This window comes from Sinocyclocheilus grahami, unplaced genomic scaffold (genome assembly GCF_001515645.1).
Source record: "Sinocyclocheilus grahami isolate Dianchi unplaced genomic scaffold, SAMN03320097.WGS_v1.1 scaffold64.1, whole genome shotgun sequence".
NCBI lineage: Eukaryota > Metazoa > Chordata > Actinopteri > Cypriniformes > Cyprinidae > Sinocyclocheilus > Sinocyclocheilus grahami.
The window spans coordinates 931683-958029 of record NW_015505243.1 but is presented as its reverse complement, the minus strand read 5'-3'; the positions used below and the strand labels follow the sequence as shown (position 1 = coordinate 958029).

Genomic DNA, 26347 nt, shown 5'->3' with positions numbered 1-26347 from the left:
TTCATTGTTAAAATTATAGCTTTATTTTTTCCAGATACAAATTTCCATTTCACTCATTTCAACATTTTGGCTCCCAATTTCTCCTGAATGTAGAGAGTAAGTCTGTCCAAGTTTGAAGAAAAAAAAAAAAAGAACAAGTCCTCTTCACAAATATGTACAGGCACATATACACAATTGTTAGCAAACTATACACAATACAAAAACAAAAGAGTACGTCTTTAGACTGGGTTTAAGTTTCTTATTTAATCCCAACTTCATTAGAAAATTACCATATATTATTATTTTTTTACCCTTGTATAAAAGTTGTGTAAAACTCGGTGCCGGGCAAGGGCTCCATATACACCAACAATTCTCTAAACAATGGTCTGAATTATATATCTGCAAAGATACAAAGCCATATTCCACACAACTGGCAAAACAGGAAATCGCAAGAATGTACAAAAAGAAGGTTTGGCTGGATTCTCTTAGAGAAAAGTGTCCATAACAGGAGACTCGCCAAAAAACCTCACCATCATGTACGAAGCGCTACAAATACTTACAAACTCTCATGCACACACACTTTCTTCTGAGGAGGGTTTTTATGAGAGTCATGCACTCATAATGCAGTCCATCGAGTGAACCTCTCATAAAGCACCCCAATCAGAAAATCCAATCAAATCTCAAGCATGCATCAGCCTATAATAATCAAAAAATACACTGAGAGGCCAAACACATTCAACAACAGGCTAATAAACATACAGCAAACTAATACATTTTTAAAACACAACTCTGTGCATACATTAATATGATGAAGCGTAATAGCTCAAAATCTCACAAATAAATGCAGGAACAGGGAAGCCTTCAAAAATGCATTTGAGATGTCCAGATAGCATTAAATTCATTATTTTCAGTTCTACAGATAAAAGGGATCATGTTAAAGCATATGACATCAGCTTCATGATCAAACTACAAAATTTATTTGACATTATGGGTGAGCCAAAATTTAACCACAAAGTGCTTCAGGCAAAAACAAATCATGACGATTTTAAGAAGCTTAAAAGCATGGATGCACAAAAAAAAAAAAAAAAAAATTAATTTACACCATCATCACTTGTGACAAGGTGAATACAGATCGGAAATGAGCCGGTAGGGCAAACTAGAAATGATTGAGCTACACATGGTTTTATATTGAATCCATTGAGATCGACGGCTATAATCCTGAGACGCGCTGCAGTCCAGAGACTAAAAGCCCTGTATGATCTTCACAACAGGCAACAGTTGTGCCACAGTTCATCTTTTCCTCCATTTGGCAAGTAATGTCAAGCATGTTTACTTAAAGTGTAGACGTTATAAAAAGTAACAAAGAAGGCACATTGGCGGTCACGTATAAATAAGCATTATTTACAATATAATAAGTTCATTTCTATTCAGTGTCTGATGAGCACAACTCTCAATCCGACTGCTGCTTTTCTAATCATTGGGACAAAGCGAATAAAGATGCTTTTCTTCATTTGCCAACCCGAAATCCAATGACCCAAACTGTCCCAGCTTTGTTTCAATACCTCCCAAGAGACAGGACATCCCAGCTGCATTGCAATTTCATCTGAGACTCAAAACGCGTGAGATTGAATCTTTAATTGTGCTCGCTTGTGCTATTAAATACAAAGCAGGCATTAGGAAATCAATGCCATGCACTGTAAGTGTGGGTGAATCTCACAAAACCTGCAAAGATCTAGGATTGATTTCATGCCGAAATCAAATAAAATCAGAAATTAAAATTGAATTGAAAGATATTGTGCAATGCAACATTCTGAGAAGTATTAAGAAGCAATGCAAAAATCTATTACTGGGAAAAGAAAAATAATGATATATTAGTTAAAGTGTAAGAATATAGTATAATTTCTGAAATGTTTTTTTTCTGTTGATTTGGGAGCGAAATATGTGGCCAGGACCCATATTTTATAGGGATCTATCAGAAATCATGGGAGTGAAGGCTTATTAATTCTTGATGAACTTAAGTTAACCAGCTAATGGAACTACAAACCAAATTCAGATTATCACATTTAACAATTTTGAGAAATTCCAGATATTTTAGATATTAACAACAGCGGAAAACCTGAAAACTGTGACTTTTCGTCTTTTATTTTGCATGCACACCTAAAGCTACACAATAACATGCACATAAATATTGTGCTCTTATAACTTGTTTTGGCACTTGTGTGCATAGACTTACTCTACAGTCCCTGTAAAAGCTTAATACTTGTTTTGATCTGCAATACTAATGTAGAAATGTTAGTATAAAACGTTAACACCACAGGGCCAAGGACAGTCTTTGAGTTTGGGATTTGATTGTGCAGGAGCAGAACTTTTCTAAACCTGGAACGAAATACTCCACGTACAGTAGAAGTAAATGTAGGTTTTGTCCGCAGTGCTGACATGACTGTAAGGTTTCGTTGAACCAGTTCATGAATCTCCATAAAGTGGATCTGATCATTTGAGTGGAAGTAAAAATGGTATAAAATGTGTCTCAGCATGTCACAATATGTGAGAGCTGCTTCAGTAGTGTGATTAAAATAGTCTCGTGTCAAAATTTGAATTAAGTAAACTTCACATATACAGCAGAGCCTTTCAGATAAAACATCACAATAAAACATGCACGCACACACACACACACACACACACACACACACTTCCCATCAGTCAATACTCCAGTGAGTCATTCAGAGACTCAGTCTGAAAAGCAATCCTTCTCCAATAAAATTCCCATTAAGGTTTCATCGGAAGAAAGTGATCATTACTTCAGTTCCTGTTCCCTTTTGTTAAGAATATGCAGGTAGTTTATGTGAACGGTTGTGGAAGCACACGAGTGTTTGACGTAGTGACTGCATTTCATCAGCCGGTCACAAATGATAAAACGTGATTATTGATGAGTTTAGACGACAAGGTGAAAGGTCAAAGCCTAAAGGTCAGTGACTTTATTCTCCACCAGGGCGGCAACCTGCTGAAGCCGATACGCCAGCTGCATCTTCTGACCCGCAGCGTCTTCTTCCAGAGACATGATAATCTGCACAAAATGCAATATGAAGAATATATTAATTTGCTCTAGCACAAACATTATAGGAAGCTTATATCAGTCTCTACTGACCTGATCATAGTATTTGTTGATATACTTGTACAGCTCATGCAACGCCACCAAATTGTTCATCTCAGATGCAAAGCTCTAAAAACAGACAGTCATCAGAATCTTAAAACAGGTTTAAGTGTCCTTGAGAAAGAAAAGGAAAAATCTTTTAAAAAGGAAGGAAAATCTCAATAAAAAATTGCACATTTTCCTTAAATAGGAACCTTAAATACATGTAAGAGTACAAAAAGTAAATTCAAAGTAAGAAGTTTTTATTTAAATATCATTCAAAAATATTATTCGTTGTATGTCATGTATTATTAATTCTAAAATATTTTTAATAGTACCACATGCCATTTTTTTTTTAGATATGATGAATTATTAATTAAAAAATATTTTTAATTATTAATTCAAAGTTTTTCATGCCACTTGACTTTTAAATATCATGTACTATTCATTAAAAAAAAAATTTGTCTATACTATAATTAAATAAATTGTCACACCACATGGCTTTTTTTTTTTATTTTACAAATATTATGTACTACTAATTCAAAAAATTACACACCACATTTTATAACCTGATCAAAATCAATCGATCAATCAAACTGAATTTTAATTCAGAGATCACACTCATCACAGAAGAGGACTATTCAAGTTGCTGTATGTGTGAATTGCAAATTATGTGAATTGCTTATGTATGCTTGAATAAATTAATAGGACAATGAATGAGTGTCACGTCAATGACCCTTTAACTAGACATTTAATCCCAGATTCTCACTGTGGTTTAATACTTTTGGACCCTGCTGTGTGTTAAAATGTCAAATCGAGTTTAATTTCTTAAAAAGGAAGGAAAATCTCAATAAAAAATTGCACATTTTCCTTATACCTTAAATACATGTAAGAGTACAAAAAGTAAATTCAAAGTAAGAAGTTTTTATTTAAATATCATTCAAAAATATTATCCGTTGTATGTCATGTATTATTAATTCTAAAATATTTTTAATAGTACCACATGCCATTTTTTTTTACAAATATGATGAATTATTAATTAAAAAATATTTTTAATTATTAATTCAAAGTTTTTCATGCCACATGACATTTAAATATCATGTACTATTCATTAAAAAATATTTTTTGTTTTACAATTATTAATTTAAATAAATTATCACACCACATGGCTTTTTTTTAAATTTTACAAATATTATGTACTACTAATTCAAAACTATTTGTAATTTTTTACAATTACTAATTCAAAAAATTACACACCACATTTTATAACCTGATCAAAATCAATCGATCAATCAAACTGAATTTTAATTCAGAGATCACACTCATCACAGAAGAGGACTATTCAAGTTGCTGTATGTGTGAATTGCAAATTATGTGAATTGCTTATGTATGCTTGAATAAATTAATAGGACAATGAATGAGTGTCATGTCAATGACCCTTTAACTAGACATTTAATCCCAGATTCTCACTGTGGTTTAATACTTTTGGACCCTGCTGTGTGTTAAAATGTCAAATCGAGTTTAATTTAGAATAGAATACAATCCAGTCTCACCCCTGACAGCTCTGTGAGGGTTGAATTCATTTCCTGGTAACAGCCAGACACGGCGTTATGAATATCACTGTAGTACCTGCAGGAGAGGAAGAAGCTTTATAGCACTAAATACCATGAACATCCTCTATTCATTTCAGTGCTAATACATGTCTTAAAAATGCAAAAGGCTGCATTGCTACACGTTTAGATTTTCTCACCTCTCCACCAGCTGCTTGTATCGTGGGATTTCTCGGGCGTACAACAGCTTATTCACTGGAGAATCCTGAAGGACAAGACACACGACAATGAGCTCTTTCACTGCTACAGCATCTTTCAGCTTTTTCTTATTTCCTTTTTTTCCTTTCCTGCCCTTGTTCATCTTCTCGCTCTACATGCACACTCTCACCATAATGAGGTCACAGCTAGAGAGGTCAAGAGGTTAATTGCTGTACTGACCCGGCCTACTTTGTGCTCGGATGTAGTGCAGGAATCAATGAAGGTCTGTGCGATAACGGAAAGGACGGCATCCACGCTATCTGTCACCTGCACGTCAAAGACGAACTGAGGATTCTTCAAGATGTTGACCCAGAAACGCAAAGGTAAACTGCAGGTGTAGGGAAGACAAGAACGCATTTTAATTACATTCAATATAACCAGCATAGAAATGTCAGGGTTCCACACTTTCTGCTCCATGAATTTCCATGACCTTTCCAATCATTTGCAATTACTGAGATTTCAGTATTCAAATTCAGAATGATTCACTAATGAATCATTCAGACCAAATTCTGAACCAGTTTTACCAATTAAAAATGAATGATTTGCTCTTTTTAAAAAATTTTTTACACAAACGAGCAATGACTAGCCAAAGAAATATTACAAAATTGAAATGTGTATAAAAATGTATATTCATTATAGACATTTGCAGATTTCACAAATATCCAGGGCTTTTCCATTATCTTTGTATTATCTATGGTTTTCAATAATTTAATCCATTGTAATTCAGACTGATTGAGTAATTAATTGTTCAAACCAATTAGTGAACAATTTGATTTGGGAGAAACAACTCAAAAGAATGATTTGCTAGCTTAGCAAATTTTACACAGGAGCAATAACTAGATAATGAAATATTTTCAGGGCCTTTTCGTGATATTTGCAGTTATTTGTAATTACTGTATAAGGATCTTTAAAAATCATTCAAATTATATATTCAGTATTATATATAATTCAGAGTAAATAAAATTAATGTCTTAAAAAACAGCACCAAACTAATTAAATTAAAATAATTAAGTGAAAATTTCCACTCCAAATGGCATATTTAATCCCAATTGATATGCTGTACTAAGTATTATGGATTTGAAGGGGGGGGGACTGTTTTCTTAAAATGCTTCATTAAAAAGTTTTATAAAACTAGAAGATGTAGGAAATACCACCGACCTATTTGTTTTCCATATGTGAACGGTCTCTGGGTCGTCAATCCCGTGTTTTTCTGCCATGTCGTCCAGGAAGTCAAAGAAGAATCTGACAGCGATGGGTGGAGGCCATTTTGTACTCAGTATGGCTACAAAGACATCATCTACAAACTTCTGCAGAGTGCCCTGAAGATACACATTTGTAAACACAGAGCAGCTTTCAATCACATCGACAGTCAGCGGCAGAAGACGGATCTCAAACAAATATGAGAAACGGCAGGATTTGTTTGATGTGGCGAGTACACTATTAAAGATGACTCCATCGCACACATCTCACATACCTTCATAGAAAGCAGTCGTGTAAGGTAGATCTCAGGAATGGCTTTTGCCCGCTCCCTCTCTCTCATGCTGCTCTTCCTGTGTTTGGGGATCTCTGGGTCCTCGCTCGGCTTCACCAGGTGCCACAGACGAAGACCTTCCTCCTCCTCTCCCTCCAGCATGGGAGTTTCTAAAGCAAGACCAGACATCAAGAAGAAATTGATCCTTTTTTTGCTGAATAGAGTGTAAAAGGGATGGCCAATTACTTTTGATTGATCAAAAAGTATTAAACTTACTCTCTCCAGTCTGGTAAAACTGATTTACTCCAAGAGAACTCTGGGAACGAGGGATGAGAGCCACAGTGGCCCCATCAGGTACCTGAGAAGAGAGAAGAGAGAGACTTAGAGCTAAATCAAGTCAACTAAACAAATGATCAATGAATCAACTAACCAATCAACTCAAAATGAATTCACTAAATCAATCAACTTACAAAATCAATCAATCAAGTTACAAAATCAAACAATCAATTCACAAAATCAACTCTCAAAATCAAAACATTAACTCACAAAATCAATCAATCAACTTACAAAAATCAACCAATCAATTCACAAAATCAATCAAGCTACAAAATCAAACAATCAATTCACAAAATCAATCAAGCTACAAAATCAAACAATCAATTCACAAAATCAATCAAGCTACAAAATCAAACAATCAATTCACAAAATCAAGCAAGTTACAAAATCAAACAATCAATTCCCAAAATCAATGAAGTTACAAAATCAAACAATCAATTCACAAAATCAATCAAGTTACAAAATCAAACAATCAATTCACAAAATCAACCAAACAATAAAATCAACCAAACAATCAACTCACAAAATCAATCAATCAATCAACTTACAAAAATCAACCAATCAATTCACAAAACCAACCAATTAACAAAAAAAATCAACCAAAAAATAAATTCACACAACCAAACAATCAACACACAATATCAACCGATCAACTCACAAAATCAATCAACTAAAAAAAATCAATCAACTCACAAAATCAGCTAACCAAATAACCAGGCAATCAATCAACCAGTCAATCTACAAACCAAGCAACCCACAAATCAACTAACCAACCCATAGGCAAACTAATCAATCTGAATGAATTTCCATGTAAAATTCTAGTCACAGTAAATAGGGCTGCCTATTTGAATCTGAAAGCATGTGAAAATACATTTAATAACATATTTTTACTCCAAAAACGGACTTCATAACATCAGTCGATTGTTTGAAATAAATCCTTCTGTGAGATGATGTGGCTTCTTACACAGAATAAGGCACGCAACATATTTCATAGTATTTAAGCAATGATAAAGGCATTGCATTATAAATATACTTTATTTTAATTAAAATTATAATAAGAAGAACTCAGATAAACAGTATATTGCCGTAGTCGTGTGTTTATTAGTCACGTTGAATCAATGAAAGCAGTTGAATCTTCTGTTTATTCAGCTGCAGCGATTTTCTGGGTTTCTTCTGCGAGGCGTATTTGGAGTTTCAGCGCGAGAGCACCCTCTGGTCTTTGGATGGAGATTTACTGCTGATCACAGAACCGTGCTTCACTGAAAGATACGCATGACATTCGCAGCTTCTGTCGAATTGCGATCTTGATTCCATTTCGATTTATCGTGCAGCCCTAACAGTAAATGTCAAGCTGTACCTTGTAGTGCTGTAAAGTGTTGATCCGTTTCCAGCGACCCTGAATGATGGCTGTGACGTCATCATCAGAAAGCGTCAGGTGACCCGCCTGGCCTGATCTCCACTCTGAATACACAAAACAAGAAGCTTTAACAACAACAAAAAAAGTGTTTCTTCAAACGAACTGAACTGTAGTGGTGACTTGTCTAGATATCTCTAGCAAAACAAGATACGCATGACATTCGCAGCTTCTGTCGAATTGCGATCTTGATTCCATTTCGATTTATCGTGCAGCCCTAACAGTAAATGTCCAGCTGTACCTTGTAGTGCTGTAAAGTGTTGATCCGTTTCCAGCGACCCTGAATGATGGCTGTGACGTCATCATCAGAAAGCGTCAGGTGACCCGCCTGGCCTGATCTCCACTCTGAATACACAAAACAAGAAGCTTTAACAACAACAAAAAAAGTGTTTCTTCAAACGAACTGAACTGTAGTGGTGACTTGTCTAGATATCTCTAGCAAAACAGTACCAAGGTCCAGTGAGTCTGCGGCTGGTCTTTGGGAGAATGCTGCTCCTTTATATATCTGGTCCAGGATTTTATCTTTAACCTGAGTTATGGTGTCAGTGTCCAGAACTTTAACAGGACAGGGCTGGACCTCAACACCGCTCTTCACCAGCACAGTCAGAGTCTGAGATGAGACACAAAAATCTGTCCTTATTAGATTCATTTAGAAGATTTGCTTGGTATAGCATTAAGATGGAAGCATTACAGAGACGCACCACTGAGCAGTATTCAATGTCCTCTCTGAGCAGGTGGCTGTCGTTGAGAGTGCGTTTGGCTTTGCCCGTCACTGCATCCACTGGTCCTTTATCCACCTGGTATTTAATAGCCCTGTACAACTTGTAGAGAGGCTCACCAGCAACCTCCTGGCGAAAATACACAAAAGATAAATAAATAGTCCATAATAATAATAATAATAATAATTATCTATTTTTTTATTAAACTATTTAAAATAATAATTATAATAGACAATTATTATTTATTAAAATATATATCTCGTAAATAATAAAATACATGATTATTTTTCACAAGAAATATATTTTAATGAAATTCTTATTCTTAATTAATACAATGATTCAATTAAAATATATTTCTTGTGAAAAATAAACAAATAATAATAGTAATAACACATTTTAAAACTATAAATACAAACACTGATTTATTCTCATTGTTCACTCATCAATCAACGCAAATACATAGAATTGAAGCCATCACATGCTCTGATACCTTGAGAAATGAGTAGAGACAGATGGACATCCAGTTGGTCAGCATCTTCTCCACCACCGTTTCTGTCCTACAGATGATGACGTGTGGAATATCATTTCAGATTACAGATTAGATTTACTATAATCAGATCAGGACGGATCAGACCGCTTGTTGTTGTTTTTTTACACTAACACATGATGCACTCATTTGAAATGTATACATTTATTTATTGTGAGCTAGAAACATGTTACATTATTTCCGCTTGGAGTCTTAGAGACACCAGGTAAAAACATCAATAGAGGCAATTCATTTTCATAAGCTAGGAGTCTCTTATTAGTCTGCTTATTATTATCTATTGAATATTATTGAATAATGCGTTCTAGAAAACCACACAAACATACAATACAGTATAATCAAATCGCATTTCGTAACCACCTGCTTTGTGGTAAACTACAAGCTTACATCTTCAAAAATATGTTTCTACTGGGTTTTTATGAGGACAAAAATGACAAAAAAAAAATAATATGAAAATAATACATTTATTTATTGCTTGTAATTTCTAGTACTATTTTCATGTGTCATCTCCAAACATAAAGGAGTAAATATCAATGCCACTTGATTCAAGCAACACATGTACTAATAAAACATATGCCTTGAATGCACTCCAAGTTGTTTTGGGTAAAATAACAATAAAAAATGTATGCCAAATAAATAAAAAGTGTATGTACAATACCTGCGCAGCATGAGTTTGGGGTTCTTGGTCACATATTGCTGCACTAGATCCCCCAGCAGGGTCTTCATCACATCTGTGAAGTATTCCAGCTTGTCATGAAGGGCCATCGTGAGAAGAGATGCAACGTAACCTCTGTCCCGCTGCGAGAAACTCTGCTGCACCTCCAGAGTATGAATGAACTAGAGGAACCCAGAGCAGAATTTACCTGCATTAGTGCCATTAGATGTTGCCTAAAATGCACTACAAGAGCATACCAGTTTAACCAATTTTAATCAAACAGCTTGAGCTTTCAAAACACTGCAGTTGTAAAACCTCTACAAAGCCTCAGACTGCAACGATGGATAAATATTTAAAATGCTGAAGTTCAATGCTGAAGTTCTGTGCTGCTGTCTGATAGCAGATAATAATAAAAAGCCCTCTTTCCACTAAACAGGCATCCAGCCGCATACTGTGCAAAATTAATATTACATTTGCTTTCTTTTTCATCTTTTGTTTACTCTTTGAGGTGAAATAACGGCTCCAAAAACAGCCACTGACGTACTGAATACACCAGCGGCATAAACACTGTAATTACACTTTTCCTCTAAGGGAAGCTAGAGCCGAACTGACAGCAAAAACAAGGCGCTTCACTGACCCGTATAAGGAAGAGTCTGTTGTTGAGCAGGTTGTTGAGCTGACCCAGGCCCTGCTCCACCGTCTGTCTGCGAGAATCAGGCAAATCCAGATTCTGACTCAGCGGCGCACCCTTCTGGCCGGGGAAGAAAACACGCTCTGCGTATGTGCGGTAATCCAGAAAGGGGATGCCAGGACCACCAACGTCACTGCTCAAATCCATCATCTCCGTCATCAGATCTGGAGGGTGGGGAAAAGTCTGTTTAATGGTGCATGTGATGGATATTATTAATCGAAAAGTGCCTCTCAATTCGCATGAATAAAAAGTGCACGTCATTAGTGCAAGCTGTCATTTTCTAGAGAGTCGGACTCGTAACCCAAAGGTTGCGGGTTCGAGTCTCGTACCGGCAGGGATTGTAGGTGGGGGGAGTGAATGTACAGCACTCTCTCCCACCTTCAATACCACGACTGAGGTGCCCTTGAGCAAGGCACTGAACCCCCAACTGCTCCCCGGGCGCCGCAGCATAAATGGCTGCCCACTGCTCCGGGTGTGTGTTCACGGTGTGTGTGTGTTCACTGCTGTGTGTGTGCATTTTGGATGGGTTAAATGCAGAGCACCAATTCCAAGTATGGGTCACCATACTTGGCCACATGTCACTTTCACTTTTCATCTTCCCAAATACCATAGTTACTACAACAATAAAAGTAAAATTAAACATTTTGAAACATGTACGTGAAATCTATCTTTCTAAATCTAAAATTAATAATAAAAATAAACTAATACATACATACTACATACATTAGACAGACAGACAGACAGACAGACAGATAGACAGATAGATAGATAGATAGATAGATAGATAGATAGATAGATAGATAGATACAGTGTTATCATACCAGTGAACTCTTTTCTGCATTGGTCTCCAACATTTATCTCCAAAGTCTCCAGCTGCACCAGAACCTTTTTATAGTCTCTCAGAGCTTGTTTACTCTTCCGCCTTTAGAAACAGTGAGTGAGAGCAAACACAGGGTTAGAGTGTTACCCTCGACAAATGGATACCATTAGAATTCTTTGTGAGTGCTGGATGCGAGTTCATGGCTCATCGTCATGACGACAAGCCCAGAAGGGTGAGGAATCTGCCATCTGAATTCACTCTACCTGTACATGAGAATGATAACCAGCACGATGAGAACGACCACCGCGGCCCCCGCTGCCAGGCCGATCTGAGCTGCCAGAGGCACCAGGGAGTGTAAATCATTGTCATACTGCACTGGACCCAAGTCAAACGCCAGGCTTCCCATTAACACCTAACACATAGATGTTAGCATGTGAACGCAAATTGAAGACACAATTCTAAGCAGGTGTGATACAACACAGCATGAAGCAATAAATTACATCTTTTTAAAGCGACGGGTTTCAGGCCACAGTCGGTAGTAAAAACCTCATTTTCACCACAGAGAAAATGATTTACAACAACATATGAACCATTCAAGACAGACCTACTATGAGCTCTGAGGCTGTTCAGAGAAGAAGACACAAGCCAATGTGATTTGAATTGATCTAAGAGTCACGATTTTGATATGTTATTTGCAATGCTTCATGGAAATAGGGATGCACAATGTTAAAATTCAAGCCGATAAGCCAATAATTATTTTCATGTTATGGCCAATAATTATTTATTTATACTATTTTGGCTCTATATTTAAAACTAAAAAACTCTAGCACTCTCTATGCTAATTCTATTCTTTAAAAAAACTTGCCCCTTTTAGACTTGCACTCTATTCATTTACTAACTGCTTGTTTTCTTAAAAAAAAAAAAACACTAGCTTATCTAATCTTTTTGTATTCTATTTGTTTTCTATTTATTAATTATATAATTAAAAAACAACAACAACAACAACAAAAACTTGCTATGTGTACTGCGTTAAAGGGGTCCTTATTATGCTCTTTTATAAAGTCTTGATTTTGTTTTGGGTGTGTACTAGAGCAGGCTCTCATACTAGGTTCTCAACATTATTTTTCACATATTTTACATTATTACAACACCTCTCTCCCCAGTCTGGCATGAACGGCTGGAATAGTTCCTGTATCAAATGAAGATACAGGAAATACAAAATGTGCTGTGATTGGTTAGCTGGGCCAGTGTGTGTTGTAATTGGCTAGCTGGGCCAGTGTGTGTTGTGATTGGCTCCACTCGGCGCCTGGACAGGAAATGTCATGCTCCTTACCATAGCCGCCTGCGAGCTTCAGTGTAAATATTGCTTCAAAATCAAATCAATTTGAGCGCAATTTAAACCCGGATGATTGTAACCACTCTAAGTTCGTCTGCCTTGGGAAAGCTAGCGTGTCTCTGACATATTACACTCGTTGCCTTCTCTAGTGCAGCTCAACCAGGTCTCGTCCCATTCGTCAATATTTGTGATATCACAAATCCCGGAAAATATGTATTGTAGTCCAAACGAGTTGTTCGTTGTCGTTTTTGAAAAGTGATTTCTGTTCAATAAAATATCTCCTTTTGAAGTGGACTTTGTAACTTCGCAGATCTTTTTTATGCTCAAACAGGCACTCTCTCCCACCTTCAATACCACGACTGAGGTGCCCTTGAGCAAGGCACTGAACCCCCAACTGCTCCCCGGGCGCCGCAGCATAAATGGCTGCCCACTGCTCCGGGTGTGTGTTCACGGTGTGTGTGTGTTCACTGCTGTGTGTGTGCATTTTGGATGGGTTAAATGCAGAGCACCAATTCCAAGTATGGGTCACCATACTTGGCCACATGTCACTTTCACTTTTCATCTTCCCAAATACCATAGTTACTACAACAATAAAAGTAAAATTAAACATTTTGAAACATGTACGTGAAATCTATCTTTCTAAATCTAAAATTAATAATAAAAATAAACTAATACATACATACTACATACATTAGACAGACAGACAGACAGACAGACAGATAGACAGACAGATAGATAGATAGATAGATAGATAGATAGATAGATAGATAGATAGATAGATAGATAGATAGATAGATAGATAGATAGATAGATAGATAGATACAGTGTTATCATACCAGTGAACTCTTTTCTGCATTGGTCTCCAACATTTATCTCCAAAGTCTCCAGCTGCACCAGAACCTTTTTATAGTCTCTCAGAGCTTGTTTACTCTTCCGCCTTTAGAAACAGTGAGTGAGAGCAAACACAGGGTTAGAGTGTTACCCTCGACAAATGGATACCATTAGAATTCTTTGTGAGTGCTGGATGCGAGTTCATGGCTCATCGTCATGACGACAAGCCCAGAAGGGTGAGGAATCTGCCATCTGAATTCACTCTACCTGTACATGAGAATGATAACCAGCACGATGAGAACGACCACCGCGGCCCCCGCTGCCAGGCCGATCTGAGCTGCCAGAGGCACCAGGGAGTGTAAATCATTGTCATACTGCACTGGACCCAAGTCAAACGCCAGGCTTCCCATTAACACCTAACACATAGATGTTAGCATGTGAACGCAAATTGAAGACACAATTCTAAGCAGGTGTGATACAACACAGCATGAAGCAATAAATTACATCTTTTTAAAGCGACGGGTTTCAGGCCACAGTCGGTAGTAAAAACCTCATTTTCACCACAGAGAAAATGATTTACAACAACATATGAACCATTCAAGACAGACCTACTATGAGCTCTGAGGCTGTTCAGAGAAGAAGACACAAGCCAATGTGATTTGAATTGATCTAAGAGTCACGATTTTGATATGTTATTTGCAATGCTTCATGGAAATAGGGATGCACAATGTTAAAATTCAAGCCGATAAGCCAATAATTATTTTCATGTTATGGCCAATAATTATTTATTTATACTATTTTGGCTCTATATTTAAAACTAAAAAACTCTAGCACTCTCTATGCTAATTCTATTCTTTAAAAAAACTTGCCCCTTTTAGACTTGCACTCTATTCATTTACTAACTGCTTGTTTTCTTTAAAAAAAAAAACACTAGCTTATCTAATCTTTTTGTATTCTATTTGTTTTCTATTTATTTATTATACAATTAACAAAAGCAAAAAAGGTCTCTAACACTAGCTTGCTCTATTCTTTTTCTATTCTATTGGTTTTCTTTTTATTAATTATATAATTAAAAAACAACAACAACAACAACAAAAACTTGCTATGTGTACTGCGTTAAAGGGGTCCTTATTATGCTCTTTTATAAAGTCTTGATTTTGTTTTGGGTGTGTACTAGAGCAGGCTCTCATACTAGGTTCTCAACATTATTTTTCACATATTTTACATTATTACAACACCTCTCTCCCCAGTCTGGCATGAACGGCTGGAATAGTTCCTGTATCAAATGAAGATACAGGAAATACAAAATGTGCTGTGATTGGTTAGCTGGGCCAGTGTGTGTTGTAATTGGCTAGCTGGGCCAGTGTGTGTTGTGATTGGCTCCACTCGGCGCCTGGACAGGAAATGTCATGCTCCTTACCATAGCCGCCTGCGAGCTTCAGTGTAAATATTGCTTCAAAATCAAATCAATTTGAGCGCAATTTAAACCCGGATGATTGTAACCACTCTAAGTTCGTCTGCCTTGGGAAAGCTAGCGTGTCTCTGACATATTACACTCGTTGCCTTCTCTAGTGCAGCTCAACCAGGTCTCGTCCCATTCGTCAATATTTGTGATATCACAAATCCCGGAAAATATGTATTGTAGTCCAAACGAGTTGTTCGTTGTCGTTTTTTCTTAATGATTTCTGTTCAATAAAATATCTCCTTTTGAAGTGGACTTTGAGCTTTGTAACTTCGCAGATCTTTTTTATGCTCAAACAGCAACATTACAGACTAAATAAAGTTGAAAAAGTGAAAAAGCATAATAGGACCCCTTTAAGCTAACTGAGACTTGTTATAGCACTTGCATATCATTGCTCTCTCGTTGATTTTGATTGCTTCCATTGTCCTCATTTGTAAGTCGCTTTGGATAAAAGCATCTGATAAATGACTAAATGTAATGTAAATGTAAAAAACCATCCAATGAAACAACTAAAGCTGACACTGGATAAAGACTGACCTTTAGTTTTGGTAAGTCACTGTCGTCCAGGGCGAGAGGCTGTTCCTCAGGTGGTTCGCAGTACAGGTGTGTGTTATCAAGAGTCTTGATGACACACTCTTTGTCCCCTAGCTGGGCCACAACTTCATCTCTGTTCATAGCCAGTGTCAGTCCCTTACCCTTCAGACACAAAACACATCCTCAGTGTCAGCAACTAAACTACAACTTAAAACTATTAATATATTTAGTTAACTGAAATAAAATAGGTGGACAATCAACAAAACAGAAATAAACAGAAATGCAAACACCTCTACTGCCAGGACTCCTCCAGGTTTGAATCGGATGGGTGTTCCTCGGGACTCACTGTTCAGCTGGAATAAGTCTGGGTTTGGGTGGTACGTGAACAGCTTGTTCTTGATGGTGTGAAAGTCAATGTGCACATTGTCCATCTCGAACCACACTCGCACTATCCTGGATTTCGGCTCCACCATTGGGCTCTTGCAAATCATCCTCTCGGAGGTCACATTGGTGCACAACTCCTGAATCTGAAGACAGAAAGAAACATATGCACTACTGCACCTCCGAGAACATTTCCTTTCATGCGCTTGGAGTGTGAACGAGTTTCAGTCAAGTAAATGATTAAGCCATCTCTGAATAAATATTTAAACCTCCGAGAATGAATCAAATGTATAAGTCCTGTATGCATTCATTTTGAAAACAAATTCTGTGTTTGATATGTAAGATTGGTTGAAACCATGCGTGGAATGAGTTTTCTGGCTGTTTTACCGTAACCAAGGGACTCCTGACAGAAACGTGGGTGTATCGACGTCTTCTGACTTCTGACCTCTCTCTAGGCTCATTAGAGACTGACATCTTTGGCTGCTGAACGACATTCAGGTTTTGGCCAGTCACGTATATAAGACGTCCACCCCTAAGTTTAAATGAAAATATTAGAGGAACATGATCTCATGATGTAGATGTAGAATAGATCAGAGTAAACGCCTGTTCACACATGGACAATAACTATAACAACTTAAGTTTGTATGAGTTTCTTTCTTCTGCTCAACACAAAAGCAGATATTTTGAAGAATGCTGGTAATCGAGCAGTTGCTGGTAGCCAGTATTTTTTTTTTCATAATATGAAAGTCAATGGCTAGCAGTAACTGTTTGGTTACCAACATTCTTCAAAATATCCTCTTTTGTGCTCAAAGAAAGAAACTCGTACAGGTTTGGAACAACTTGAGGGTAATTAAATGATGACTGAATTTTCATTTTTGCGTGAATTATAAGCCTTGAGCGTACATACCCATAGAAACTCTCCGTAGGTGTTGCATCAGTAATCACAGGGTCTTCCATATAGCTGAAAAGAACACTATCCAAAATCCTCTCTGCTTTTCCAAACACAACTTTGACTGGCACTCTTCCAGTTTGGTTGGAGTGACTGGTGCGACAAATCAGCCGTGTGTCACTCACTTCATTTCTTATAGAACAAAAGAAAAAGAAAACTTAGACAAATGCAACTTGCAGCATCTTTTCAGTCAATTGCATTCACATTTTCTGTCAATAAACAGATAAATGAGATCAAGAGCTACAGGGATGATGTATTTTTGTAGGCCAAAACCCATAATCGAGTTAACATTTTAGTACTTCCGGTTCTACCGTCCCAAAGTCAATGGATTTTCAAATAGGTTTTTAGTTAAATGCCAGAAATAAGGTCTGTGGTGAACACAAGCTCAAGATATTTTTGTTTTATTCTACAACATAAAATATACAAATTATGATTTTTTTTTATGATTCACTTGTTATTTTTTAAAGCTTTAACTTTCTTGAAAAAGGCAGTTGCTAACTAGTGGCTAAATGTGACTACAGAGAGGTTGTTAAGGATATTAAGTGCTGATTGTATTTAGGCTTCAAAATTCAAAAGTTGTGTTCATTTGTAAAGACAATCACGATTTACAAAACACTTAAGAAACACAAACTGTGGTAACAGCTTATTTTCTACATTAATTTAAAAGTCAATGGAAAAACTCAATTGAGTTTTTGTCAAGGGAACCAAGGTGATGCTAACTCCATTTGTGCTTACATGCGACAGGGCTTTGAGCCCAAGAAAGTCTGCAGGCCAGCGATTTGGTCACTACTTTGTTCTGTTCTTTGTCCCGTCAGGAGCTGCGACCCATGGAGCGTTAGCATCGTGCCCCCAGCTAAGGGCCCTTTTTCCGGCACAATCCTACTCAGCTGTGGATTCTGATATGAGAACGTCTGCTGGGACTCTCCTTTCTCTGAACCTCTGACAGTGATGACAACCGGTCCGGCTGTGGCATTTGCACTGGCCTGGAGCTCACACACAATGCTGAAAACAAAACCAGAATTACGCACACATGAAATCTGACGCTGACTTGTCATCTTATTTGGTGCTCTAAAACTGTGATTTTAACAGAGGAGTTGTACCTGGTGGAAATGCGATAGGCCTCGGGCAGAGGTCTGCAGGTCACCCCTGCCACCGTCACTCCTGCCTGGATGTCCTGGAAGCTCTGGCCCAGATTCGATCCCTGGATTGTAAGCAGGATGCCGCCTTCCAGTGGCCCGGTCAGAGGCTCGACCTGCCCACAGATAAAATTACTCTTTAACATTTAATTGACCATTTTCTAATTCAATTTGGCACACTGAACTTAGTACAAATTGTAACATGTACAAAACACACATTGTCTTTTATAAATATTTGCAAAGCAAGTAAAATTAAATTTTTTTCAGGAACAATAAAAGGTTTAAATGGCAATGCAATAACAACAGTTTGAGCCTAACAGCTTTTTAGTCTTTCAGAAGCTATGTGAATCAAATCAAAGAGACAATATGCCAAAATTTGTATTGCAACTCCACACCAGGGATATTAGATCCAGTCTCTCCAATAAATGTTTTGTCTGATACCCGAAACCAGTTAACATAGCATTTTGTCTGATAACCAAAACTGTATTAACTGTCTTCTATCAGCCCAAAAGGGCTGACAGAGCAAGGTAGGGAAGAGTAGAAAGCAGGAGACAATATGATGATAAAAATGAGCAGGGTCTACTGAATAATTTCTGTTGTGTTTTTCCATGCTCAGTTGGACTTGGCACAAATTATTCCATTAAAATATATATATATATATACAGTATGTATATATATATATATATATTATGCGTGTATAAAAACACAATATACAAAATACATTTTAACAATGACAAATGACCAAATATATGAGTAACATATAAATTATTCAATAAATGATTGTAATTACCATTATGAAATTTTAACAGGTATGGAAAGTATTATTCTCATATAGAATTACATAAAATCGTTCAAATGTATACCCGATATGTCGGTCTATATGTGTGCATCTTCCCCTTTAATTTTCTGACTGCAAAATTAATCTTAATTTCCTGTCTTTGCCCCTCCTCTTCCCTTTCTTCACTGTCTCTGCATGGGAGAAGTGGGTTTCTATTAACCTCTGATTAATCTAATGGCATCTTTGCTTTAAAAATCACTTTTGTTTTTCTGTTTAAATTATATTTATAACTTTATTTTTCATGTATGTTTCATTATTTTCATTTTAATTGAAGTTGTGATTAATTTTGTCGTCTCATCGATACACTTAAAGCACGCGATAATTGCATTGCACTTTACATTTAACAGAAACAACAAAGGGCAAATTCACATCGTAAAGACTGTTATCTTTTATCAGAGATTAAATGAAGAGTCGACCCTTCAGCTGATGTCCGTCCATTTATTTAATCAAAAATACAACGCAGACAACACCAGTTACAAAAGCAAATTGAGAAAATAAAACAATATAAATATATGGTTGTGCATTTGAAGCTACACACACAGATTGCTACTGAACACTCAAACTAGATCCTTAGATCCTTCGACACAAACTGTCCACTTATGAAAAGATCAGTGACTATGATGACAGCTTTTGCCTTCACATTGACATTTATACATTCGGGAGAAGCTTTTATCCAAAAGTATATGCTTTATCAGTTCGTGTATTCCCTAGGAATCAAACCCATGACTTTGATGTTTTTGTGACAGCTGACACACTGACAGGTTTATGATTATGCAAATAACAAAATTAGCTGTATGGTTTGCTACAAAAACTCAAGAGAAAAACTAAAGCTAAATTAATTCCATTGTCTTGGCAACAAAATGCATCATTAAAGGCACAATATGTAAGATTTTTTTATGAAAATATCCAAAAACCACTAGAACAGTGCTATATATTTTGCTGACTTGTGTACTTGCATTATCCCAAATGTTTCGAAGAATGTTTAAATCCAGAGAAATAAGCAATTTTAACTAGTGGCACAGAGCGTGTCCATAGTGTCATTGTGTCACCTGCCAATGACGTGACTCCCATGATTCCACACTCAGTCACGGCGTCATCAAACTACGCCTTTGTCTATTTGTTTATTTTGAATACGCGCCCCCCAGCGGTGAAAATTACATATTGTGCCTTTAAGGAAATAACACAAAATAAATTTTCATAGTTGGTGATAAACTTTCTAAATTTACCACAACTCCCATGATTCCACACTCAGTCACGGCGTCATCAAACTACGCCTTTGTCTATTTGTTTATTTTGAATACGCGCCCCCCAGCAGCGAAAATTACATATTGTGCCTTTAAGGAAATAACACAAAATAAATTTTCATAGTTGGTGATAAACTTTCTAAATTCACCCACACAATTTAATTTTGGACCGTGCATATGTGTACCTCAGTAATTAGAGGAGGAGGACAGGTGTCCATGGTTCCGCTGGTGCAGGATTGGTTATACACACAGCCAGGGGTTTCATCGGCACACCACACACATCCGTAATTACCCGCAACTGCACGACACTGGCTGCAGTCGGACTGTCCCACTGAGCAGTCGTACAGCTGCACTGTTACACAGACACAAATTAATCTCAGCGAGCTCACAACCAACAGATACAAAACTGTTACTAGCTGTTATCTATCTAGTTTTTAAAAAAGCATAAAAAAAAAAACTATTGTAAATATATATTTTTTATACTTGTATGTATATATATACTGTGTGTGTGTATATATATATATATATATATATATGTACAATATATAAAAATATGTTAATTTATATATATTATATATACACACTTTAAACAGCAACTTTACAAAACACACACACATATATATATATATATATATATATACAGTGTATATATATATATAGAGAGAGAGAGAGAGAGAGCATAAAAAGTTGTATATTTAAAACTATACACACACACACACACACACACACACACACAAACAGAGCATTAAAAGTTGTACAACATTGTTATTTAAAACTGTAATGTTATTTTACACACACACACACACACAAGTATAATACTACATTGTATAAAATATAAAATATATGAATATATAACATATAGATTAACATGAAATATTAAAAATAGTATATTTTCAAAAACAGTATTTAAAAATTATGTTTTTTCATTTTAATACTATTGTTATTTAAAATGGTAATTTTATTATTTATTTATATATATACATATATAATTAATTAGACTTAAATAATTATATTTTAAATAATTAAATATTTGCTTTGTGTTGAGGTCCTGATCATCCTGTGGGGTTTATGCTGTGATAACAACCAGCTAGATGTACATCATCCCTTACATATATATTTTTAATATATATATTTATTGACCATATATATATATATATATATATATATATGATATATTTATTTTACATGTATTTAAGTCAAGCAAATGAGTAAGTACACTGATAAAAATAAGAGTTATTTTATGTTTTTTGCCACTGAATGAAACATGCAGAAATGGTCATGGTACTCACAGCGGAGATGTGGTGCTGAGTCTATACGCTGTGTCCCCCACTGCAGGTATACAGGAGCGGAATATTCAAACTGCTTTCCTGAGTACCGAAACTAAACACACACATACAAAATCAATGTATAATCAGCCAGGTGCATGCAGACAAATTATGTGTGGCACCATCAACAAATCCATGTTTGAATTGCTGTGTTTTTCTGGCTGGTGTAATAAATTACAGCTATTATCAGTGCAGACGTCACATGCACAAGTCTATATTAACTGCACCGGCTGTGGCGTAATTTGATGTGGCAATGAATAAATGGGCGCTATTAATATCACCTGATGAGCGGCACACTTGAACACATGCGTCCCCGTCTCTTTGCTGCGGTCCAACGTGGCTGGCAAGCGCAGCTCCTGGCCTTCGATGACCAGCACGCAAGCATAATCTTCCTCATCCTGTTTAAAATATCACACGGCATGTCACACAATCAAACGCTAATCACGAGTCGTCTCTAACCTCATTCCACATGCATTATCATAAATGAGTTCACCCAGACCCTCCTGACCACCCCGGAATAATGGTCTCTTAAAATGCACAGCCATGAAACGTCAAGGCCAACATATTGACTCAGGCACAATGGATGGGGTGGAATGATAAGCGGCACATGAGCATCACCTCAAATATGTCCAGGTTTTTGCCCTGCAGAGAGAGCTCGCTGTCAAAGCCAACAGGAACCAGAGGGGAGCTCTGCAGGGCCCAGACGCAGGGGCAAGAGTCAGGCCCACGGGGCAATGACAGCTCCTGTTGACACGCACACACAAAATGAGAATTTCAGTGAGGGCAAGGGTTGGTTAGGAAAAAAGAGAATTTTCAGTTTAATGCAAATGATCATTGGAAGGTGCGATTTGATTGAACAGACCAAATTTAGACATGAATGCATGATTTCTCCCAAAGTGTTAGACAAATAATATAATTTTTCCAACAATAGCTATGTAAATTAATCGTGACAAAAATGTTTTTGGAAGCGTAAAATTTGGAAGGGGCACATGGTACACACACACATATATATATTATATTTAAATGCTATATATATATTATATATATATTGTTTAAATATATGATGTGAAAATATTAAGATCAAGTTATTTTTACTATAGTAAATACAAAAATATGGTGCATAATTCCATAGTTTTACTGTAGTAAAAATAACTATGGTCCCCTACAAAAGAAGCACTATGCTAAACCGTTAAATACTATGGTGCTTTGAAATAAACCATGGTTCTGAATCAACATACTTCAAAGAATACCATGGTAGCGTAACCCACTATTGAAAATATTTTGGATTTATTCCTTTATTTGAAGAATGAATTACTTATGACCTCCAAGTTTTTATTTGACCTCGAGAAAGAGAAAAAAGATCACTACATGTATCATGAGAGGTCGTGACCCCGTTGGCTGTCTGTAATGATCAGGATTAGCGGTCAGGAGATGGTAAAGCCCTGGGGGAGATGAGAGAGCGAACACTTACCCTGCTGTTATAGATGACGTGTTGACGAGGACAGCTCTTATCATGAGTGCAGAGCTCATCCTTCACACACCAATGACATGGCCACATACTGCTAACACACGCCATGCACCTGCAGCAGATCACATACGATAGGATGAATGTGAAAATGTGTTATTAGGGGATAGTCAATACATGGGACCATATCAAATTCTAGTACATTTATAATGTTAGTCACGGTTACACCATAGTCATATTGCAGCTTTTCACTCATTTTCCACACTCTCACTTACTCATTTAGAATTAAACAGGTCATGAAAGTATTATATTTAGCATAAAAAGGGGTAACACTTTACAATAAGGTTCATTAGTTAAACATTAGTTAATGTATTAACTAACATGAACTAACCATGAGCAATACATTTGTTACTGTATTTACTAATCTACGCTCACGTTAGTTAATAAAAATACAGATGTTCATTGTTAGTTCATGTTAGTTCACAGTGCATTAACTAATGTTAACAAGATTTTAATAATGTATTAGTAAATGTTGAAATTAACATTAACAAAGATTAATAAACGCTGTATAAGTGCAGTTCATTATTAGTTCATGTTAACTAATGTAGTTAACTAATGAACCTTATTGTAAAGTGTTACCTAAAAAGGACTATAAATGACTTAGGGCTATGCGCGTTAAATATCGCATGCGATTTATCGTGCAGCCCTACTTGAATACAAATGCTTTTTAAAATTTTAATTAGCATAAAATTAAATGTAGCACAACAAATACTATCATGAATGATGTATAAGCACTTTTCAATTTAAATGTCATAATTTTTTTGCATTATAGTAATGAAATTAATTTGCTTAATTGCCAAGAAAAAGTCAGCTTTATTTTCTTAAAGGCAAGACACTACAGACAAAAGCATTGTTGTTGTTGTTGTTTTTCAGGTACTGGACAATTTTGAGATTTTTGGGCTACTTTGCTTCCATAACATTCATATTTCAGATTAGTGGAAAGAAAACAATCGCAAAATACACTTTTAAGTGTTAATTTTCTTGCACTATTTATGTCTGTAGATTGCAATTATAATACATATCTTTAAAGGTTGTTTTCTCAAAATGATTTTTTTCTGAAATCAGAAATCTTCACTTCAGTAGCACTTCCATATACCAAATCTCACATTTTTTTGTTCCTATCTATATTCTGAAGGTTTTCACATAAGGGATTTTTTATAGATCATTCACTTGATTTATTTACCACTTTATTCCTAGAAATATGGTAAATTTTGTTCTGGCTGTTGACAGTAATTTCTGATTTATGGAGTGATAAAGAGAGAAATGAAACTTTGACTGTAATATATCAACAATATGAAACAATTTTTTAACCTGGCTTAATCCAATGTTCAGATTTCTGTTCTGGAAATATATACAAATTAGTGCTTATTTAATTAGATAATGCCTCATTTGCATATTTAAACAATTTCAAAACTTGTAATAGAAAAAAAAAAAACATAGCTAAGAGCCTTTTAGTTTACATCGCAGCCATAAACATTATTAACTATTTACTATTCTTAGTCTGAGGCATAGTGCAATCTAATATGCTCTAGAAAGCATTTGATTAAGCATTCATTTGGATTCGTCATAGTGCAGGAAGAGGCATCAATATTTTGGTCCATTTTCACAGAAGCAAAAGAATCGATTTTAAATGTGCATATTTGCTGTAATTTAGGCAACTTTTAGGAGTACACTCGCATATTTATGAATACTACTGTTCAAACGTTTGTGTTTGGTAAGATTTTTAATGTTTCTGAAAGAAGTCTCTTACAAAGCAAGGATGCATTTATTGGATCAGAAATAAAAACAGTAATATTGTTAAATTTTTTGCAATTTAAAATAATTGTTTTCTATTTGAATATACAGCATTACAACATTAGAAAGATCAGACCCTTCCTATCAGAGCTGGCCACACAACTCCTTGTCCAAGCTCTTGTTCTCTCCAGACGGGACTATTATAATGCTCTCTTGGCGGGCCTTCCGGCATGTACTGTCAAGCCTCTGCAACTGATCCAGAATGCAGCAGCGAGAGTGGTCTTCAAGGAGCCGAAGAAAGCCCACATCACACCTATCTTCATCAGTTTGCACCAGCTGCCGATAGCTGCTCGCATCAAATTCAAGGTACTGATGTTTGCCTACAAGACAACCACTGGCTCTGCACCAATATACCTAAATTCACTAGTTCAGACTTATGCACCCTCCAGAAGCTTGCATTCTGCAAGTGAATGACACCTCGTGGTGCCATCCCAAAGAGGCACAAAATCACTCTCACAGACTTTTTCCTGGACTGTTCCCAGCTGGTAGAATGACCTGCCTATCTCAATTCAATGTTCAAAAAACGTCTAATCACCAACACCTGACAAATTTATATATTCAAAAAAACGTGCTATACTGTATGTACTGTGCTAGACTAACTGAGACTTGTCAGAGCACTCTTGTTGGTTTGATTGCTTCTATTATTCTCCTCAGTTGCTTTGGATGAAAGTGTCTGCTAAATGATTAAATGTAAGTGTAAATGAATATACTTTAAAATGTAATTTATTCCTCTGATTGAAATGCTGAACTTTCAGCAGCCCGATTTGATGTTCAAGAAACATTTATTATTATCAATGTTAAAAACAGTTGTGCTGCTTTATATTTCAGGATACTTTGAAAAGAAAAGGTCAAAGAAACAACATTTATTAGAAATCTTTTGTAATAAAAGATAAATAAAAGTCTTTACTGTCACTTTTGATCAAATCAGCGCCCTTGCTGAATAAAAGCATTTTTTTTTGAGAAATATATATATATACACTACCGGTCAAAAGTTTGGGATCAGTAAGACTTGTAATGTTTTTTAAAGAAGTCTCTTCTGCTCATCAAGGCTGCATTTATTTGATCAAAAATACAGAAAAAACTGTAATCTTGCAAAATGTTATTACAATATAAAATAATGGTTTCTATTTTAATATCCAATATACTTTATTTCTGTGATGCAAAGCTGAATTTCCATCAGCCATTACTCCAGTATAAAGTGTCACATGATCCTTCAGAAATCATTCTAATATGCTGATTTATTATTAGAATTATCAATGTTGGCAACAGTTGTGCTGCCAAATATTTTTTTTGGAAACTGCGATACTTTTTTCAGGATTCTTTGATGAATAAAAAGTTAAAAAGAACATATATTTATTCAAAATATAAATCTTTTCGAACAATATAAATCCTTGCTATCACTTCTTATCAATTTAACACATCCTT

General features: G+C 36.0%; 1 protein-coding gene across 1 annotated transcript in view; it reads right to left on the bottom strand.

Moving 5' to 3' along the window:
- plxnb3 (plexin B3) overlaps nucleotides 1-26347 on the bottom strand; it is a 47592-nt gene continuing 21245 nt past the window's right edge. Inside the window, exons 6-32 of the mRNA XM_016271686.1 lie at nucleotides 23075-23183; nucleotides 22222-22347; nucleotides 21885-22001; nucleotides 21568-21658; nucleotides 20464-20630; nucleotides 18161-18312; nucleotides 17796-18062; nucleotides 17019-17192; nucleotides 16499-16643; nucleotides 16021-16257; nucleotides 15734-15892; nucleotides 14002-14150; nucleotides 13740-13840; nucleotides 10694-10911; nucleotides 10060-10238; nucleotides 9348-9414; nucleotides 8840-8986; nucleotides 8589-8748; nucleotides 8380-8483; nucleotides 6665-6746; nucleotides 6392-6558; nucleotides 6076-6236; nucleotides 5098-5245; nucleotides 4860-4924; nucleotides 4663-4738; nucleotides 3125-3199; nucleotides 1-3043 (exon numbers count right to left, since the gene is read on the bottom strand). Coding sequence (XP_016127172.1) covers nucleotides 2939-3043; nucleotides 3125-3199; nucleotides 4663-4738; nucleotides 4860-4924; nucleotides 5098-5245; nucleotides 6076-6236; nucleotides 6392-6558; nucleotides 6665-6746; nucleotides 8380-8483; nucleotides 8589-8748; nucleotides 8840-8986; nucleotides 9348-9414; nucleotides 10060-10238; nucleotides 10694-10911; nucleotides 13740-13840; nucleotides 14002-14150; nucleotides 15734-15892; nucleotides 16021-16257; nucleotides 16499-16643; nucleotides 17019-17192; nucleotides 17796-18062; nucleotides 18161-18312; nucleotides 20464-20630; nucleotides 21568-21658; nucleotides 21885-22001; nucleotides 22222-22347; nucleotides 23075-23183 — 3748 coding nt within the window. The 3' untranslated portion in view covers nucleotides 1-2938. The remainder of the gene's footprint in view (nucleotides 3044-3124; nucleotides 3200-4662; nucleotides 4739-4859; nucleotides 4925-5097; nucleotides 5246-6075; nucleotides 6237-6391; nucleotides 6559-6664; nucleotides 6747-8379; nucleotides 8484-8588; nucleotides 8749-8839; nucleotides 8987-9347; nucleotides 9415-10059; nucleotides 10239-10693; nucleotides 10912-13739; nucleotides 13841-14001; nucleotides 14151-15733; nucleotides 15893-16020; nucleotides 16258-16498; nucleotides 16644-17018; nucleotides 17193-17795; nucleotides 18063-18160; nucleotides 18313-20463; nucleotides 20631-21567; nucleotides 21659-21884; nucleotides 22002-22221; nucleotides 22348-23074; nucleotides 23184-26347) is intronic.